A 20,545-nucleotide genomic window follows, 5' to 3' on the forward strand; every position below is an offset into this window, starting at 1 on the left:
CTCTCATTGCTGAGTCCATTATATGAAAACATATATTCTAATTGGCATCTCTTTCTAACATGCCTTGTAGTAAGTAATTCTACTCATCAATTATATGTCACCTTGACAACAAAAAGGGCTGTATACTATTTTTAGTTTGCTATTACTTTTCTCTATACCTCTTTGAAGTAAACCATTCTCATTTACACAGGGGAAAGTGAGTCATCCAGAATTAAAGGACCTTGCCAGTGGCCCATACTGAATCATCAGAACCGGAATTAGAACACTAATTCTAATTCCAATCCAGTGCTCTTTTCAATAAACCTTACTGGTTTTGGGCTCTTCTCATTCTGAAAGTCCAGAGGCCCTAGCAAGCAGAGTATATATTAATTTGGACAGGACTTAGGGCACCCTGAGAGGCAGGCTGATTTGGAGAAATAAGTTTAAAAAACACACATACCAAAATGAAAGACTTAAAGAATAATTAAAGAATAAAGGCCAGCTTTACTAGTAACTCTTTATTTGATTGGGGGCAGGTCATTTCATTGTTCTGAAACCACCAGGACCACTCCCCATAGCACAGACTGCATTCTGCTCTGTGTCACATTATTTGGGCATGTGTCTCACTCATCCCCTTTGTAGCTTTCACAACATGGAGTTCAGGGAAAACACTGCACTTGGGGTCAGATAAAGTTAGATCCAGTGCTTGCATAGCAACGTGGACAAATCACTTCACTTCTCTTAACCTTGGTTTTCTTCTCTAAAACAAGAATATTCTCTCCCTCATCGGTTTATTGTGAGGATTAACTGATAAAACATTTGCAAAAGTCTTATTCCAGCACCAGGCACATAACAAACAGTCCCTAATGTTGAATGAATAAATGAATGGCCTTAAGTCAGGTCCTTGGAATGCTATGTTAATTCTTTCAGCCCACTAGGATACTGTTGAGTTCAGCATAGCACACCATAGCTGTGACTTCCTGAATAGTACTCTAATGTTCCCCAAAGACAGAGAGAAATTTCATAGTGTCACTGCATAGTTATACCTGTTCTGGGAACACAGTAATTCCTTTTCCAGTGCTGCCAATCTATTACCTTTTACCAAACAGAAATTTCACTTTAAGAAGGGGCAGAAACACAAGTGCCTTTCTGTTAGATAGACGTAGGGAGAATATATTATTAACACTGAAACCTACTTCTCTGATTTCTTAGGAAAAAAATCAGATTGGAAGCCAAACAACTATTTGGCTTTTGCAGACCCTGGATAGTGATGCCCTTGGGGGGGGGGGGCGGGGGGAGAGCTGGAGTCATTCCAAACTGCAGCTACAACATTTGAGTGTATATGTACTTCTGTGTATGCTTTCTGCACTTAGTTTTTACTCTCTAAGCCCTGAAGAAGTTATAATTTACCCAGAGCATAGTTTAATACATACAGGTAGAGATACAGGCCTCTATCTCTGTTTCTCATTCCTTAATCATATTTTCTGCACTTCCTATATACCTGATATGTCCTCTTTTTCAATTCAATTGCTCTGATTTTCAAACTTAGGAAGACAATAATGATTTGTTAACAATAAACATGCCCCGAGCCCACTGATGGTGAATCTTTTGAGCTCGGCGTGTCAGCATTTTGAAAAACCCTAACTTAACTCTGGTGCCGTGTCACATACAGAAATTTTTTGATATTTGCAACGATAGTAAAACAAAAACTTATATTTTTGATATTTATTTTATATATTTAAATGCCATTTAACAAAGAAAAATCAACCAAAAAAATGAGTTCGCATGTCACCTCTGATACGCGTGTCATAGGTTCACCATCACTGCCCTAGCCCTTCCCTCACCCTTACCCAGGAGGGCTTCCCTAAGATTCAAAGCTGAAATCCTGCCATATAGTTAGCACCTGGTGCAGCTCATCAAACTATAATATCCTTTCCCGGATGATTGGAAATCTCTGCAATGCCGTCACACAATAAGGTGTGCAAGAAAGAATTTGGAGGTTGATTTACATCATTAACTTGATATTGCATGGCTTTTGTGGGACTTAAAAAGAAATGCATTTTTATTACTTTTAAGTACTGCACATAAGTAACTCCAACTCATCATATTTTAACAGTTATTTTTCTGGGGCAGGATGTATTTTAAACATGCCTACATTAAAGTGTCTGGTGGATCATTTAGGATCAGTGTCCTGTTGCTTGATGAAGTCCAGATCACTTCAATTAAATCCAGATGGGGAAACTGGGTCTCTGGCAATGGTTGCCAGATCTTCTCCATATGAAATCTCTCTGGTCTGTATGCAAATTCAAAACCCCATATCCTGGAAATCCCAAACCAATCAAGTGGCGCTCCGCTTTTTAGTTACTGGACTAAACACAGGGAAGCGATTCATTCTTCCCTGAGGAAATAAGCATTTCTTACATACATCTATCTTGGCACCAAAAGGGCTGGCTAAGCAAATTAATACTGTAAACAGGATTGCACTGGGAAATGTCTGTCTTAAGAGAATAAACTCTTTATGTACTTTGTGCACATCCACTTATATACAAATAATGGATGTGCTAATTACAAATGATTCGTAAAATTCCTTCCCTGAGGTGTTGTTATTCTAGTTTGAATTACTAGCGAGTCCAGTGCTTGAAAGTAATACAAATGCATTTTAAAATATTCCATGATTCAGACTTGCTTACCTCTAATTAGGCCGAGTTAGTGAGGCTTTCCTATATTTAAATAGGATAGATCATTTTCTACTTTTATCATCAATATATTTAACACCTCCCCCATACTTTACTTCCTTTTCAGGATTTTAACACCTGGAGTGGGCATGCACACACCCCTTCATCTCCAGTTCACCCCTCAGCTGCACTTTTACGGTCTCTAGGCAAATGTGCTGCCTTTAGTGCCTGGCACACATAGACACCCTTTCACTTGTTAACTTGTTAGCTGGTTATTTGATATGTTGGTTTGTTTTTGGGAGAGTCTTTTCTTTGGTCCTTCTTTAAGGTCCAACGAGTATGGCTCCAGCAAAACTTAACTTTGGGACTTTTTGTCAAATGAGGAACACCAGATTTAACTTAATCTTTGTACAGTCCATGTCAACAGGACATAACCAGGCAGCTCATCAGTGCTAGCAGCTGTGGGTGAACGGCAGTGTCAGGAGCAGTTATTCAAAGCTGTAACATGTGAAAGCAAAGCCCAGAGGGTAGTTTTCTCGAGGCTAAACTGAAGGGACAGAGCAGTCCTACGTTAAAGGGTGCAATTCTCAAAATTTCCATTTATGGGCAAGGTCTTCATGTTTCTGGATAGTTTCAGAGCATGTTCTAACATCAGAAACTATTAAACTGCTGTGGAAGAATCAGGTCACTTTCTCCAGGGGTCAGGGATCATTCAGCACTAAGAAGAGAGCAGAGAAGGTACACATTACAGTGACAGAACAAACCCACAGAATTTCAGGAGATTGTCTCCTTGACTTCAAATGGAAAAAATCACCTATGAAGACTCTTTGCTGGAGATAGGGGGCTGTTGTAGTGTCAGGGCTACTTGTTACAGGAGTTTAGGAACTTGTCATGAAAGACACCGGCCAAGGAGGAGGGGGGAGAAAAATACATAAGAACTGTCTTTCTAACCACATGGATTTAAAACTCAAAGGATCAGGTAAAAAAACAAAAACATTTTTTTTACTGTTCCGCTAGCATGGCTCAGTAGCTAATTATCAACCTATGAACCAGGATGTCAGGGTTCGATTTCTGGTCAAGGCACATGCCCTGGTTGCGGGCTCAAACCCCAGTAGGGGGCATGCAGGAGGCAGCCGATCAATGATTGTCTGTCATCATTGATGTTTCTATCTCTCTCTCCCTCTCCCTTCCTCTCTGAGTTCAATAAAAATCTATAAAAACAACAACAACAACAAAAAACCAAAACAGTTCTCTACTGCAACCCTAACCAAGTATTGGAAACAGGCAGGGTAAGCTCACTGACAGAGGGTTCAGGACAACTCAGATAATTAAGCACAGTACCTCCTCTCCATATTATCCTATCTTCTTAGCCAATTAATGTTTTTTGAATTTAATATTTTTAAAGGGAAACCAAACTAGGAACAATAAATGAATAGCCCACTTTGGCCTCATTTCTACGTGTGCATTTAATTAGTGTCTGAGTCATCCATTTTTATGGAAACAACATGCAATTCCATATTAGCCATACCATGTAGAAGCAGGATAAAAGTTTATCAAATAGAACAAAAGCACTTGATACAAATACTTACAAAGTGCAGGGTTTATAAAATGAATTAGCAGCTTCTGTTACCTTTATCGCTGGGCCAAAGTGAGCTAGTGATGATCAAGGTGGTAAGCTGTGACCTCACTGAAGCCATCTAAAAGAATTTTGTAAAGTATTTTCACCAGCTCTTAGGTAGTGATGAAAATGGGGATGAAGATGGAGGTAAGGCTATATAATTATCTCTTCTCAAATGCAAATTCCTAGAGAGTTTCTCACTTTTCATCAAATGAAAGTGAATTTAAAAAAATTGTATTGCTGCAGGAAGAAAAGCCCCGAGGGAGCAGAAGGAAGGCGATAATAAAGATCAGAGCAGAAATAAATGGCATGAAGACCAAAACAATTACAAAAGATCAATGAAACCAAGCGCTGGTTCTTTGAAAGGATAAACAAGATTGATGAACCTCTAGCCAGGCTCACCAAGAAGCAAAGAGAGAGGACCCAAATAAACAAAATCAGAAATGATAGAGGCGAAATAAATACAGACCCCACAGAAATATAAATGATTGTTAAAAAATACTATGAACAACTCTACTCCAACAAACTAGACAACCGGAAGGAAGTGGACATATACCTAGGAAAATACAACCTTCCAAAACTCAATCAGGAAGAATCTAAAAATCTCAATAGGCCAATAACTATGGAAGAAATTGAAGCAGTAATCAAAAAGCTTCCAGCAAACAAAAGCCCGGGGCCAGATGGCTTCACAGGGGAGTTTTACCAAACATTCAAGGAAGAACTAAAACCTATCCTCCTCAGACTACTACAAAAAATCCAAGAGGAAGGAACACTTCCAAGTTCATTCTATGAAGCCAGCATCACCCTAATACCAAAACCAGATAAAGACAACACAGTGAAAGAGAATTACAGGCCAATATCCCACATGAACATAGATGCCAAAATTCTCATTAAATTCCAAGCAAATTTGATCCAGCAATATATCAGAAAGATTATACACCATGACCAAGTAGGATTTATCCCAGAGAAGCAAGGATGGTACAATATCCGCAAATCAATATATGTGATATATCACATAAACAAATTGAGAGAAAAAAACCATACAGTCATATCAATTGATGTAGAAAAAGCATTTGACAAAATCCAACACCCATCTTTCATAAAAACTCTCAGCAAGGTGGGAATAGAAGGATCATACCTCAACATAATAAAAGCCATATATGACAAACCCACAGCAAACATCATACTCAATGGGCAATAACTAAAACCATTTCCCCTAAGAACAGGAACAAGAAAGGGATGCCCGCTTTCACCAACGCTGTTCGACATAGCACTAGAAGTATTAGCCATTGTGATCAGACAAGAAGAAGAAATAAAAGGCATTCAAATTGGAAAAGAAGAAGTAACACTGTCCTTATTCGCAGATAACATGATATTGTACATAAAATCCCTAAAGACTCCATCAAAAATCAGACTTAATAAATGAATTCGGCAATGTAGCAGGATACAAAATTAACACCAAGAAATCTATGGCATTTCTATACACCAATAGTGAACTTACAGAAAGAGAGACTAAAAAAGCAATCCCATTTATCATCACACCAAAAAAATTAAGATACCTAGGAATAAACTTAACTAAAGAGGTAAAAGACCTCTACTCAGAAAACTACAGGACACTGAAAAAAGAGATAGAGGAAAACATAAACAGATGAAAGAACATACCATGTTCATGGATTGGTAGAATCAACATCATTAAAATGTCCATACTACCCAAAGCAATCTATAAATTCAACGCACTCCCCATTAAAATACCAATGGCATATTTCACAGACCTAGAACGAATGCTCCAAAAATTCATCTGGAATAAAAAAAGACCCCGAATAGCGGCTGCGATCCTGAGAAAGAAGAACAAAGTAGGTGGGATCGCAATACCAGATATCAAGCTGTATTACAAAGCCACTGTTCTCAAAACTGCCTGGTACTGTCACAGGAACAGACACCTAGATCAATGGAATAGAATAGAAAACCCAGAAATTGACCCGAACCAATATGCTCAATTAATATTTGACCAAGGAGGCAAGAACATACAATGGAGTCAAGACAGTCTCTTCAATAAATGCTGTTGGGAAAATTGGACAGACACATGCAAAAAAATGAGACTAGACCACTAACTTACACCATACACAAAAATAAACTCAAAATGGATAAAAGACTTAAACGTAAGACGGGAAACCATAAAAATACTAGAGGAATCCAAAAGGCAACAAAATCTCAGACATATGCCAAAGCAATTTCTTCACTGACATAGCTTCTAGGGCATTGGAAACTATAGAGGAAATAAACAAATGGGACTACATCAAAATAAAAAGCTTGTGCACAGCAAAAGAATCCATCAACAAAACAACAAGAAAGCCCACTGCATGGGAGAACATATTTGCCAATGTTATCACTGATAAGGGCTTAATCTCCAACATTTATAGGGAACTCACACAACTTAACAAAAGGAAGATAAACAATCCAATCAAAAATGGGCAAAGGACCTAAATAGACACTTTTCAAAAGAGGTCATTCAGAAAGCCAAGAGCCATATGAAAACATGCTCAAAGTCACTAATCATCCGAGAGATGCAAATCAAAATAACAATGACGTATCATTTCACACCTGTCAGAATGGCTATCATCAACAAATCAACAAACGACAAATGCTGGAGAAGATGCGGAGAAAAAGGAACACTCGTGCACTGCTGGTGGGAATGCAGACTGGTGCAGCCACTATGGAAGACAGTATGGAGTTTCCTCAAAAAGTTAAAAATGGAACTCCCATTTGACCCAATGATCCCACTTCTAGGAATATATCCCAAGAAGCTAGAAACACCAATCACAAAGGATATATGCACCCCTATGTTCACAGCAGCACAATTTACAATCGCTAAGATTTGGAAAAAGCCTAAGTGCCCATCAACGGATGAATGGATTAGAAAACTGTGGTACATCTACAGAATGGAATACTATGCTGCTGTGAAAAAGAAGGAATTCTTACCATTTGCAACAGCATGGATGGAACTGGAGAGCATTATGCTAAGTGAAATAAGCCAGTCAATGAAAGAAAAAATACCACATGATCTCACTCACTTATGGATAATTAAGACCATTATAAAGTGATGAACAAAAATAGATATAGAGGCCGAGCAGCATCGAACAGACTGTCAAACTGCAGCGGTAAAGCCGGGGAGGGTTCGGGGGGGGGTGGTAAGAGATCAACCAAAGGACTTGTATGCATGCATATAAGCATAACCAATGGACACAAGACACTGGGGGACATGGGAGGCTAGGGGAAGGTCAAGGGGAGAAAAAAAAGGAGACATATGTAATACTCTTTGTAATGTTTTAAGCAATGAAACAAAATTTTAAAAAAAGAAAAGAAAAAGAAAAAATAAATAAAATAAATAAATTGTATTGCTTAAAATATTAATGTATAAATATGTGTTTGTGTTGCTTCTGCCACATCACCAAGCTCCCAGGAGTAGGTTATAATTGTTGGATTCTCTTTCACCAAGGATCTATTTACCTACTTCTAAAATTAAATGATAAGAAGTCTCAAGTCCCAAGTTGCAGATAAATTCTTTCTTTATTATAATGAAAGAAAAACCTATTATCATTAAAACATCCCTTCTTTAAATATTAACATTAAAAGTCAATAGTGTAAGGGAACAGTTCACTTGTATGTCCTTTAGAGATGTTCCTTGGTTCTCATTTTATTCCATAGGGTATTATATGAATAACTTATAGCCTGGATGAAAAAATCTCCATCCTCTATGTAGATATGGCCTTCTGCCAGAACCAAGAGATGATATAAAGTATGTCTACAGTTGCAAAAATGCATAACATCAAAAATCTTTATTGATACTAGTCTTAAAAAAAACCACATGAAAAGGGTGTTAATTCTATGAGATGACCTCTAAAAAAATTACATGTGACACTATTCACTTTCTAAAGCAGGAAGTCAGGATTTTCTCCATTGGAAAAAAAAAGCAGATTTACAGAATCTCCATGTTTCCAAACTTTAAAACCTAAGTCTTAAAATCTGGAAATATTTTTTCTTGGTTTCTGTCCATAAAATTACAAGTTAAATCCTCAGGGTTAAGATATTAATTTTTTTGGGGGGGAAAGGGGAGCAAAAATCTTAATTGCACTTCATCATAAACACAATGGATTGTGCATAGTACAGATCATGTGGTTCATTTGCATAAATTTCAATGCTTTCTTTTTTTAGCGGTTCTCTGCAATCCCCTGAGATAAAATTTTCCAAGAAGTCTTGGGATGATATTTTTTCTTTGTGAAGAAATTTCATATTCTATATGACACTTTGGGGACAATGTAGCTGATCATTAGTAGGCAGAGAAACATGGATTCTAACTCTGGTTTCACCACTTACTAGCCATGCAACCTTATGTAAATCAATCTTTCTAAGCTTCAGTTTTCTCACTTGTAAGATGGAAGTGAGAATACCTATTGTAGATATTGTAGACTGTGTGCTACTATAAGGATCAAATAAATGTTTAGTGCTATGCTTGGCACAGGCAAGTGCTCCCTAAGAGCTAAACTACAGGGTGTGGGAACCTCATCTGTCTTGTTTACCACCACAAGTGCCTAGATACAGTACTGGCATAAAGCAGACACTCAATAAATATTGGCCAAGTGAATGAATAAAACAATGTCATTATACTTAAAGATAAGCAAATCCCCTATGTTGTTTCATGTTAGTTCCCTCCCTTTTATTTTCATTAATTAATGTTTTTAAAACACTATAAGGTGACTTAAGGTGCTTTATGTTTTGTAGGAAAGTCAGAGTGACTTCAGAGAGGTGAATGTTGGCCCCAGACCCACAGGAATGGATCCTGTGCTTAAAACACCACTGCCTTGTATTTCAGAGGCCATGTCAGAGTCTAAGGAAAATTCTCTCACAATAAATATATACTACAGAAGTATATGTGTATTAAGATTAGCAATATGTTTTTTACCCCTCTTCCTTGTTGGATATCAGTGGAGCTCAGTATAGATGGACAAAAGAATTCGCTTAGGAATAAAAAATTAGGCTTAAATGAGCTATTCCTTTAATGAGCTTGCTGTTGTCCTTGAGAATAAGTTCTTTCTGGATAGACTAGTCTGGTTAGCCCATGCATGAAATTAATGTTTGAAAAAAGCGGTTGAAGAGCTATAAAAAATAATCTATACTTATAATAGGGTAATATGCAAATTGGCCGGGACGCTGTCATGTAACGACCAATCAGCAGGCTGCACACGCTTCAGGCGTGGGTGGGCAGGGACTTGCAGCATCAGGGATGGGGGTGGGGACTTGCGCCGCCTGGGACATGAGGCTTCCTCATTGGCTCCTCATGTGAAAGGTGAGCTCGGATCCTCATTCTTATTCAGTGTAGTGGAGCGTGGGAATTGGCTTATAGGATCCAGTCCCACTTGGGGAAATGTTACTACAGTCTGAGAGTAGATGTAAAATGGGGATCATATTTATTCGCTCACAGGCTTGCTGTAGGACAGAGTCACCATCCTCACAGAACTCAGGATGCCCTATGTGCAAACCTAGAATGAAATGTCAGCAACACCCCACATGACCAAGAACTAGAAACTGCCCTTTGAAAGGAGCGTATGCAACAGAACTGTGAGTCCCGGGAAGGTGAAGAGGAAAGCTGTCCCTGCGGTTAATTTAAGAGTTTAAGGTGCAAAACTGGCATCAGAAAGTAGTGGCATAACACCGAGGCCATGCAGTCATGTGGCAACACTGAGACCGTGGGACCCTTGGGATGAGTGGTTTCCGACGCTGTGGGAACCCCCCGCACCCCCCCTGGCCTCTGGGTGCCGGTTATAGGCGACCAAGTGCACAGGGATGAGGGCTCTGGGCCTGTGGTGGTAGGGTTAGGGGACAGAGGACCTCCTCCCATAAAGTCTCCCCCAGCCCGGGCAGCATCAGGCTGTGTGGCGCGCGCCTGTTGATGGCGTCACCAGGTGACATCACCTAGAGGGGCTGCGCAGGTAGATTCCCTGATAAGGGGGCACGTGCCCAGCTCAGAGGCAAGGAGGTATAGGCTTGGGGGCCATGCAACTCCCCACAGCCCCTGCAGTGCAGCTGGAGCTGAAGCTGCAGGTCTGTCTGGCTGTCACAGGGCCTGGACAGTGCGGTGGCCCCGGCGCTGGCAGCAAGTGCTGGGCACCTGAATCTGGGGAGCCGTCCAGACCCACGGGCTTTCCCAGCTAGACCGCTCCCCTCCTGCATCCCTCACCAAACCCGGGTCTGACCCTCATCCTCCCCACCAGACCTCAGGGGCCCAACCTCCCAAATGGTGACCTTTGACTGCACGCCCTCACCCTAACATTTCAGTCTCAGAACCTAACACCTCCCTTAACCCCCTCACCTCCGATCTAACCTTTACCAGGAGCCATTGCCAACCACATCTGGTCCAGCACCACTCTCCCCGATCTAGCCCCCCACCTTCCTCCATGGAAGCTGCTATTGCTTCCCGTGAACTCAAACGAAATAGGATTAATCAAAGAAGAATATGTTCGGGCAAAGACCTTGAACTAAAGAAGAAATAAAGTAACTAATATACACGAGAAAAGTTAACCTCAAAGGTAATCAAGTAATTGCAAAGGAAAGATACCTGGAACATTTAAAAAATCACAATATTCAGTGCTGAAGAGGGTGTGATGAAACAGACACCTGAAAGCACTGCACCGGAGTATAGGGGACAGCATTTCTGGAGATAGTTTGACAGGATGTAGCAAATATTCAGGCTCCTGGGCTGGATGATTACATTTCTAGGAATTTATCACACATAATAATCAAAAAGTTGGGCCAGATAGCATCATAATAATAAAAGGCTAATATGTAAATAGCATCACACCATGACACCGTAATGACCAAACAGCAGGAGGCTGTGTGCAAGGCAGGTGTGGGTGGGCGGTGACTTGCGCCAGCCTGGGACATGAGGCTGCTTCTCCGCCCAGCGCCAGGCTGGGGGATGTGAATAGCAATATTAAAATATTTCCTTTAATTAATTCCCTTTTAATGTGCTCGAATTTAGTGCACTGGGTCACTAGTCTATAATAATAAAAGCATAATACTGGTATGCTAATTAAACCAGACATCCTTCTGGACGACTGTGCCATGCCAGCACGGCCAAGGGTGAACCTGTGTGGGGGCAGTGAAGGATTTAGAAAAGACAGACAAGAGAATGAAAGCTGGGTCTCGGTGGGACGCTGCTCTCTGATGGAGAGACAGCGACAGCACCCTCAAGCCGTGTCTTTATTTTATAGACAGATTCCATGAGGCAAAGTAAGGGCGTGGTCAAGATGTTTACAACATTCTCATGGGTTTCGATCCTACTCAATTACATGCACCTAAACTCTATCAAGCCCATATTACTCAGACACGTGGGGCCATGTGTTCAGACCATAGGTTCAAGCTTACAACTATAGCTGTTGGCTATAATTGTGCTGGGAGGGCTCTGCCCTCCAAGCTGGGACTTGCACATGGCCAGGAGAGGACTGTGCCCTCTCATTAGTCTGAGGCTTGAACCTGTCCAAACACTGTAGCCCAGGGGTCCTCAAACTTTTTAAACAGGGGGCCAGTTCACTGTCCCTCAGACCGTTGGAGGGCCGGACTATAGTTTAAGAAAAAACTATGAAAAAATTCCTATGCACACTGCACATATCTTATTTTGAAGTAAAAAAACAAATGTTTTTGGCAGGCCGCATGTGGCCCGTGGGCCATAGTTTGAGGACCCATGCTGTAGCCGCTCTCCACAGACGACCTTCTGAACGAAGCCAGGGGTGCGAGGGAAGCCCCGGTCCCAGGTGCCAGAGGGAAGCCAGTGCCAGCAGCCAGGGGAAGGAAGGCCTACTCTTGCACAAATTTCGTGCATCAGGCCTCTAGTTTAAAATAGGAAAGTATAATATTTTTCTAATAAAAGGATGCAAAAATACTAGATTGTGTTTTGTCTTTTTGTTTTGTACTTCTAGAATCTCTGAATTTTCCTTTAGGTTAATGGTCTTTGATAGGGGAAAAAAGGGTTTCTTTCAATTTTAATTATAGAATGTAAGCCACAGGACACAAGGTAAAGGATCAATGACCAAATATAGGTAGATTCTTACTTTATTAACTACCATTATGAACCTTAGTTCTCTAGAATAAGATTATTCCTTTGGTTGGGTTGATAGCTCTTACCAGCAAAGTTTTGTATGTGTAGATATAAAGACTGCTATTGAATGAGAAGTCTTTTTTCCTTTCCTTCTTTCTCTTTCTTTCTTTCTTTCTTTCTTTCTTTCTTTCTTTCTTTCTTTCTTCCTTTCTTCTTTCTTTCTTTCTTTCTTCTTTTCTTCCTGCCTCCTTCCCTCCCTCGCTTTCTTTCTTTCTTTTTATTTTTTGTTAATCCTCATCCAAGGATATTTTTTCCATTGATATTTAGAGTGAGTGGAATGGAGGGGGAAGGACAGAGAGAAAGAAACATTGATGTGAGAGAGACACATCAATTGATAACCTCCAGTATGTACCCTGACCAGCGATCAAGCCTGCAACCAAGGTATGTGCTCTTGACCGGAATTGAACCCAAGAGCATTCACTCCGCAGGCCAACACTCTATCCACTGAGCCAAACTGGCTAGGGCAGAAGACCTGTTAATAGAGTCTTTCATAAGTCTATTAATTGAGAAGTCTGTATAACAATGTGTTTTCATTTTGGTGAAATACTTATACAGTGTCTGCACTTAATTACCTCACAAAGTTGAATAGTTGAATATTCTTAATAAAATATGAGGGGTTTTTTTTTTCCAAAATGTTGAACTGTCCACTTCAGTGTATTCTGAATCCATACACATTATAAGCCATATATATATATCCTATCTGATAAAAGAGAAACATGGTAGTTAGCGTACGACCGCTACCCTTCCCATTGACTAATCAGGGCGATATGCAAATTAACTGCCAGCCAAGATGGCGGCTGGCAGCCAGGCAGCTTGAAACTAACATGAGGCTTGCTTGCTTCAGTGACGGAGGACTCCAACGTTCCCCGCCTGCCTTGCGGGCCTCTGAGCCTGCAGTTTGAAACATTGTAACAAATATAGAAGGTAAACAAAACCCCAGAAACCTGCTTTCAGCCAGCCGGGATCTCAGAACTGGAGTTATACATTGTTTCGATTACAGAACCCAAACAAACCAGATACCTGCTTTCAGCAGCCAAGGCCGCAGAGCTGGAGCCAGAGCTAAAGCCGGCCCAGAATAAAAAAGAAAAAAGAAAAAAAGGAGCAGTTGGGTGCTTCAGTCACCCGCTCGCCTGAAAACAGCCCTCAGCCCCTCACCCAGACTGGCCAGGCACCCCAGTGGGGACCCCCACCCTGAAGGGGGTGTGACCAGCTGCAAACAGCCATCATCCCCTCATCCAGGCTGGCCAGGCACCCCAGTGGGGACCCCCACCCTGATCCAGGACACCCTTCAGGGCAAACCAGCCAGCCCCACCCATGCACCAGGCCTCTATCCTACATAGTAAAAGGGTAATATGCCTCCCAGCACCGGGATCAGCGGAGCCACGAGGCCTCCCAGCAGCGGGATCAGCGTGACAGGGGGTGGGGCCACAACCTCCCTATCCGCCCTGCTCTTTTCTTGACAGGGGAAGGTGCCCCAACCTCCTCATCAGCCCTGCTCTGTGCCTGATAGGGGGGAGCTCCCCAACCCCCTGATCGCCCTGCAGCTCTGTGTGTGACAGAGTGCGGCACCCCAATCCCCTGATCGGCCCTGCTCTGTGGATGATAGAGGGCGGCACCACAACTCCCCCCCCCCCCCACGGCCCCTGCTCTGTGTATGATGGGGTAGAGCCATAACCTCCCCATCGGCCCTGCCCTGAGTGTGACAGTGGCGGCACCCCAACCCCCTGATCGGCCCTGCTCTGTGGGTGATAGAGGGCGGCGCCCCAAACCCCCTGATGGGCCCTGCTCTGTGCGTGACAGGGTAAGGAGCCCCAACCCCCCTGATGGGCCCTGCTCTGTGCGTGACAGGGGGTGGCGCTGCAACCTCCCCATCGACCCTGCCTTGAGTGTGACAGGGGGCAGTGCCCCAACCCCCCAATCGGCCCTACCCTGAGCGTGACTGAGGGTAGCATCCCAACCTCCCAATTCGCCCTGCTCTGTGCATGACAGGGGGCGGCGCCCCAACTCCCCAATCGGCCCTGCTCTGAGCCCAACCAGGGGCTGCACCTAGGGATTGGGCCTGCCCTCTGCCACCTGGAAGCAGGCCTAAGCCAGCAGGGCGTTATCTCCCAAGGGTCCCAGACTGCGAGAGGGCACAGGCCAGGCTGAGGGACCCCCGCTTCCCCTCCGAGTGCACAAATTTTTGTGCAGCGGGCCTCTAGTATATATATATTTATCTTTCCTGTGAGATATATACTAATAATTGGACATTGAATAAAAATTGCTCTCTGGCTGTTAGGGCTATAAAATTACAGGTAGGATACAAACTAAGAAGTTTAAGCACAACTCTGATTTTCTTCTTCAAACTATACATATACCACGATAGTTCACAGTGGGTGAGTAGTTTGGTCATCCTGCAAGATTTGAAGTTCAGAGTGGTATCCCACTATTTATCAAAACCTCTCTTGAACCAACAGCAAGGAAGTACTTGTCACGGTCGTCTTCCACAGTCCTTAATTATAAACACTCAAAAAGTCATCAACAAAGCATTTTGGGTAATAACTTACAACACTATTAAGACTATCTCACACTGCATTCAAATACAATTACAGAGCAAACAGGTAAAGTAGTATTTCCTCTTTCAGATGAAATAGCTTAGGAACTAGCTAATCCTCCCTTAGGCAAAATAGCCTTCCTCCCCCATCAAATTTTGTGTGTATATGTGCATGTGGCTGAGGAGTGGTGTGAACGTCCAAATTAAATAAACCTCTAGAATATTATATATCTCTATCATCTCTATACTGGGGCATAGCTTCTATCTGAAGGAAGTGTACTTTCAAGAACAATGTTGATGTTCTTCTATGCTAGTTATAACAGGGTTATACTTATAATCCCAACTCTAGTAGCTCACATGGAAATTATGGTAAGCTGTTGACAATCAGTGACTCTTACCCTTCTAAATTAGTATTGAATGACATAGGAAGCTATGACTGTGAAATTCTCTTTTACATAAAATGGAACCCAAGGTCTTTTGGTGTTGAAAACATTCATGTAAAGATTCTATATCTGGCCTATTAAAAAAGAAACCCTAACCATTTTTTAAATGAAGGGAGTATTTTCAACTTTAAGATGAAACCACTAAGTCCTGCCAACTAGCTAGCAAAGTCATAAAGAATATAGAAGAGGAAAAAATGTTCAAGGAAGGAAGGAAGGAAGGAAGGGAGAGAGGGAGGGAAGGAGGGAGGTTAGAGAGGAAAGAGAGGAAAGAGGGAAAAGAGGCAGAAGGAAGTAAGAGAAAAAGGGCTCATGAATCCCACAGAGAGAGGCAGTTACCAGAGACAAACTACAAATCAGTGGCAAACAAAACTTACAGCATCTTGTTAGTGAATTGGCAATAAAGGGGTGCTTTATTTGTCTCAGGTAAGGAGTGATCAAGAAAACCAGTGGGCTCGTGGAACAAAAAAGATGAAAAAGAGATAGAAGATATACCAAATAACTTTTTTTACATAAGTCACTCCTATGTCTACTATATCTTTTGAGGTATGCAATGGGTCAGAGGTCATAATGGGAAATGTGCAAGAGACTCTGGTTCCAAGCAACAAACTAGAGGTAGTCACAAGTGACTGGAACTAAGTGATACAGTTACCAGGATTCTTCCTCTTCAAAACTATTTAGTTTGTAAAGATTTGTTTTTGTTTCCCTTTCCCTCTACTGTTCTGTTACCCATTCCTGCTCCTCTAAATGCTCAAGGTGCTCATGCCCTAACTCTTTCAAAATCTGCCGTGAAAAAGAAGTGCTGTGAGAACCATACACCTAATGGCAGAGTGCGGGTAAGGAGGATAGGTTGTAACAAAATTCCATTTTAAGGACAATTTCTAATTGTAGAATAAATGTATGTTTCTGTTAAAGAAACTTCAGATTATTAGTCTAACCGATGGGAAAGATGTTGGGTCAGAAAGGCTCCCTGCCACCCTTGAATAGAGCGGTGCCTTCATATAACACCCTGACCAGACTTGACTCCCGAAAGAAATCAAAGGGAAAAATTATTGTACATCTAATGAAAACCTGGAACCTGTTATCCTGGATGATCATTGTGCAAAAGGGGCCTGGGAACTATACACTGATGAGTGTCTAGTACTTTAGTAGGCAAGCTGGAAGAATCTTTAATAAATGCTGGCCTCCTGTACATTAGGGCTGGAGTGGTAACAGGGTTTCTCTAAAGAGAAATCATGTATGATCTTCCATGCACCTTTTTTCGGGACTAAACTCACTTTTAAAATGCTTCTAATTAATTTTGGTGCCAAGGCTATTTTTAAATATGAACTATCATAGAATTTAAAATATTTTTTCCTAATCATATAGTAGGAACTAGTTAAGAGACAGAGAGAAAAAGAAAATATAGGGGAGAAATAGACATTTTTGTGACTGAAGAAGGGCAAATAGTAGACTTCCTTGAGGGTGGCCACTGAAAAATCCTCAAGTCTGTAGATGACACACAGCATTTCCAGGCAGTGAAGTCCCAAGTTGATGGGCGCTTAAGGAAGGTCACAGGAGGCTTTATGATTGGCAGATGGGCTTCAATAGGGGCATACATAAGGTAGTCCATTTAGGGAGGGCCAATATTATAAACTACTCTTGCAGAATGATGAGTGCTAACCTTTCAGGAAAGAACTATAGGAAACTCTGTGTGCAGAGCACTGAGGAGAACAACCTAGTTTCCTGTTATGGCTTAAAAAAAGGGGAACAGCCGAAACCGGTTTGGCTCAGTGGATAGAGCGTCGGCTTGCGGACTGAAGGGTCCCAGGTTCGATTCCGGTCAAGGGCATGTACCTGGGTGGCGGGCACATCCCCAGAAGGAGGTGTGCAGGAGGCAGCTGATTGATGTTTCTCTCTCATCGATGTTTCTAACTCTCTATCTCTCTCCCTTCCTCTCTGTAAAAAATCAATTAAATATATATTTTTTTTAAAAAAAGGGTAACAAAATGTATGGGCACTGTCAAATGGATTAAGAGAAAAACACAATAATCCTCCTTTTACACAGAACCACAGGACATCTTCATGGGTGAAGTTACACAAGCAGCTCTGATCTGCACATGTCAAGGACAGAACAGAGCCTAAGGTGAACAAAGAAGGGCAATTAAAGCCATCAATGTCAGGCTCAAAAAGAAAAAAAGACTCTTCAGTCCAACAATATAGAGGTAGCCAGGGGACATGATCAAAATCCTAAAAAGGCTAGAGCTGCTGCATGATGACTTGGCCTGACAAGTGTCTTTAGCTAAGAGACACCTTTGACATAAAGTTTTTTATTTCTTTTTTTATTTATCTTTATTGTTCAAAGCATTACAGATGTTTTTTATTTTATTTATTACTTAAATTTTTTTTCCTTTATTGATTAAGGTATTACATATGTGTCCTTATCCCCCCAGTCATGCCCTCACTCCCCTGTTGTCTGTGTCCATTGGTTAGGCCTATATGCTTGCATATAAGTCCTTTAATTGATCTCTCCCCCCTTACCCCCACCCTCCCCTACTTTCCCTCTGAGATTTGAAAGTTTGATCGATGCTTCTCTATCTCTGGATCTGGGGGTTTTTTTGTTTGTTTGTTTTTAAAAATATATTCTATAGATTCTTTACAGAGAGGAAGGGAGAGGGATAGAGACTTAGAAACATCAAAGAGAGAGACACATCAATCAGCTGCCTCCTGCACACCCCCTACTGGGGATGTGCCCACAACCAAGGTACATGCACTTGACTGGAATCGAACTTGGGACCCTTCAGCCCGCAGGTCGACACTCTATCCACTGAGCCAAACCAGCTAGGGCTGGATCTGTTTTTGTTCATCAGTTTATGTTGTTCATTATATTCTACAAATGAGTGAGATCATGTGGTATTTATCTTTCTCTGACTGGTTTATTTTGCTTAGCATAATGCTCTCCAGTTCCATCCATACAGTTGCAAATGGTAAGAATTCCTCCTTTTTTACTGCAGTGTAGTATTCCATTGTATAGATGTACCACAGTTTTTTAATCCACTCATCTGCTGATGGGCACTTAGGCTGTTTCCAAATCTTAGCTATGGTGAATTGTGCTGCTATGAACATAGGGGTGCATATATCCTTTCTGATTGCTGTTTCTGGTTTCTTGGGATATATTCCTAGAAGTGGGATCACTGGGTCAAATGGGAGTTCCATTTTTAGTTTTTTAAGGAAACTCCATACTGTTCTCCACAGTGGCTGCAGCAGTCTGCATTCCCACTAGCAGTGCACGAGGGTTCCTTTTTCTCTGCATCCTCGCCACCACTTGTCGTTTGTTGATGATAGCTATTCTGACAGATGTTAGATGGTACCACATTGTCATTTTGATTTGCAAAGAAACCATCAACAAAACAAAAGCAAGCCCACTGCATGGGAGAACATATTTGCCCATGTTATCAACGATAAGGGTTTAATCTCCAACATTTACAGGGAACTCATACAGCTTAAGAAAAGGAAGATAAACAATCCAATCAAAAAATGGGCAACGGACCTAAATAGATACTTTTCGAAAGAGGACATTCAGAAATGCAAGAGACATATGAAAACATGCTCAAAGTCACTAATCATCTGAGAGATATTTTTTATTTTTTAATACTTCTACTTTATTTATACAACTGTCAGTGAGTGATGATGACCAGTGCAGGGTCCTTTGGGAAGTCCCTGTTTCTAGCAGAGGTTGGGAGAAATCTAAGCCCAGTGGGGGGAAGGATCAAAAGCACTTCAATTCTCATTACTTACCTTGAGTAACGCTGACTTGCTGACTTAGTTGGACTCACTTTCTCTACTGCCAATGTCAGCAATGAATTTATACCTGACGAATCTCAAATTTTAAAATATTGATTTTAAAGAGGGAGGGAGGGAGAGAGATACATAGACTGGTTGCCTCCCATCATGCCCTGGCATATGTATGTACCCTGACCATGAATCGAACCTGTGACCTTCTGGTGCACAAGACAATGCTCCAACCAACTGAGCCCCACCGGCTAGGGCCAACCTCCATTTTTATGAATATGAATAGAGTGCCTGCCACCCTCCCCGCATTCTGTAAGGCTTTTCAGTCCCAATGGTCTACACATTGGCAACAAACTGCCTACAAGTGGCTATAATTTAATATAATAACCATAATGTAAAAACACAGATTTCTGACCCCAATTTTAACAGAGCAAATAGAACTCAAGAACTCATAATAAAAAACTCTCTAATAGTCACACTAGTGCAGTGTTTGGCAAACTGCGGCTCACAAGCCACATGCGGCTCTTTGGCCCCTTGAGTGTGGCTCTTACACAAACTACTGACTTCTGTGCATGGGCCACGAAGTTTCAATCTCACTGTACGTGCGCACCCGCTCGTGGTATTTTGTGGAAGAGCCACACTCAAGGGGCCAAAGAGCCGCATGTGGCTCACGAGCCACAGTTTGCCGACCACTGCACTAGTGGATGGAAGCAGATCTACATAACAGCAAACCCAAAAGGACCTTCCAGGCTAATGAGATTACATACATGCAGGTTTTAGCTTAGAAAGTAATAGACAAGGGACTTCAAAGGCAGCCTAGAAGCTCTGGTTTTGGGATGGTCTTAGTCATATGGGGTAGCTAGTAAAATCAAACCAAGAATGTGCCTCTTGCCTAAACACTCGGCTCTCCCAAACAGGAGATGGCTACTTGATCCATTAAGAATAATGAACAGTGTACAAAAGCTACATAAGTATACAGTACCCTTTCCCCCACAAAATGTTTTTTGAAAACAAGAATTCTGTAAGATTGGGGCCATTTCATCTTACAGAAATGTAATACAGTTGTTACTGGCTCAGCATTATTGCCATACCTTTCATAGATGTGGTAATATTTCTCATCCTGTATGCCATCTTGAATGGGCACATTCACACTGTAGTACCGTCCCTTCCCTAGGCCGACATCAGTCACATCACCTGTTCCTGTAAAAGAGATGGGCACCATGAATAGTTTTAAGAACATGAGAATTAGAAAAGTTGAAGGATTCTCTGATAGGAATTCAGAAAACCAGAAGGTGAAATAGAGCACTATCCTGTGATGGTTTTTGTAAAAGAATGAATTAAAATAACATGGAGAAGTGACTGTTGAAAATAATGTTG

General features: G+C 41.6%; 1 protein-coding gene across 6 annotated transcripts in view; it reads right to left on the reverse strand.

Moving 5' to 3' along the window:
- Positions 1–20,545, reverse strand: part of HDAC8 (histone deacetylase 8) — a 439,610-nt gene that overhangs the window by 246,294 nt on the left and 172,771 nt on the right. For all 6 annotated transcript variants that reach the window (XR_013995438.1, XM_081080877.1, XM_081080875.1 and 3 more), the window contains one exon: positions 20,260–20,368. Coding sequence is in view for 5 of the 6 variants with exons in the window: in XM_081080877.1 (XP_080937003.1) it covers positions 20,260–20,368 (109 nt within the window). In the remaining variant the exon portion in view is untranslated. The remainder of the gene's footprint in view (positions 1–20,259; positions 20,369–20,545) is intronic.

Source organism: Myotis nattereri, assembly GCF_964212035.1.
Source record: "Myotis nattereri genome assembly, chromosome: X".
NCBI lineage: Eukaryota > Metazoa > Chordata > Mammalia > Chiroptera > Vespertilionidae > Myotis > Myotis nattereri.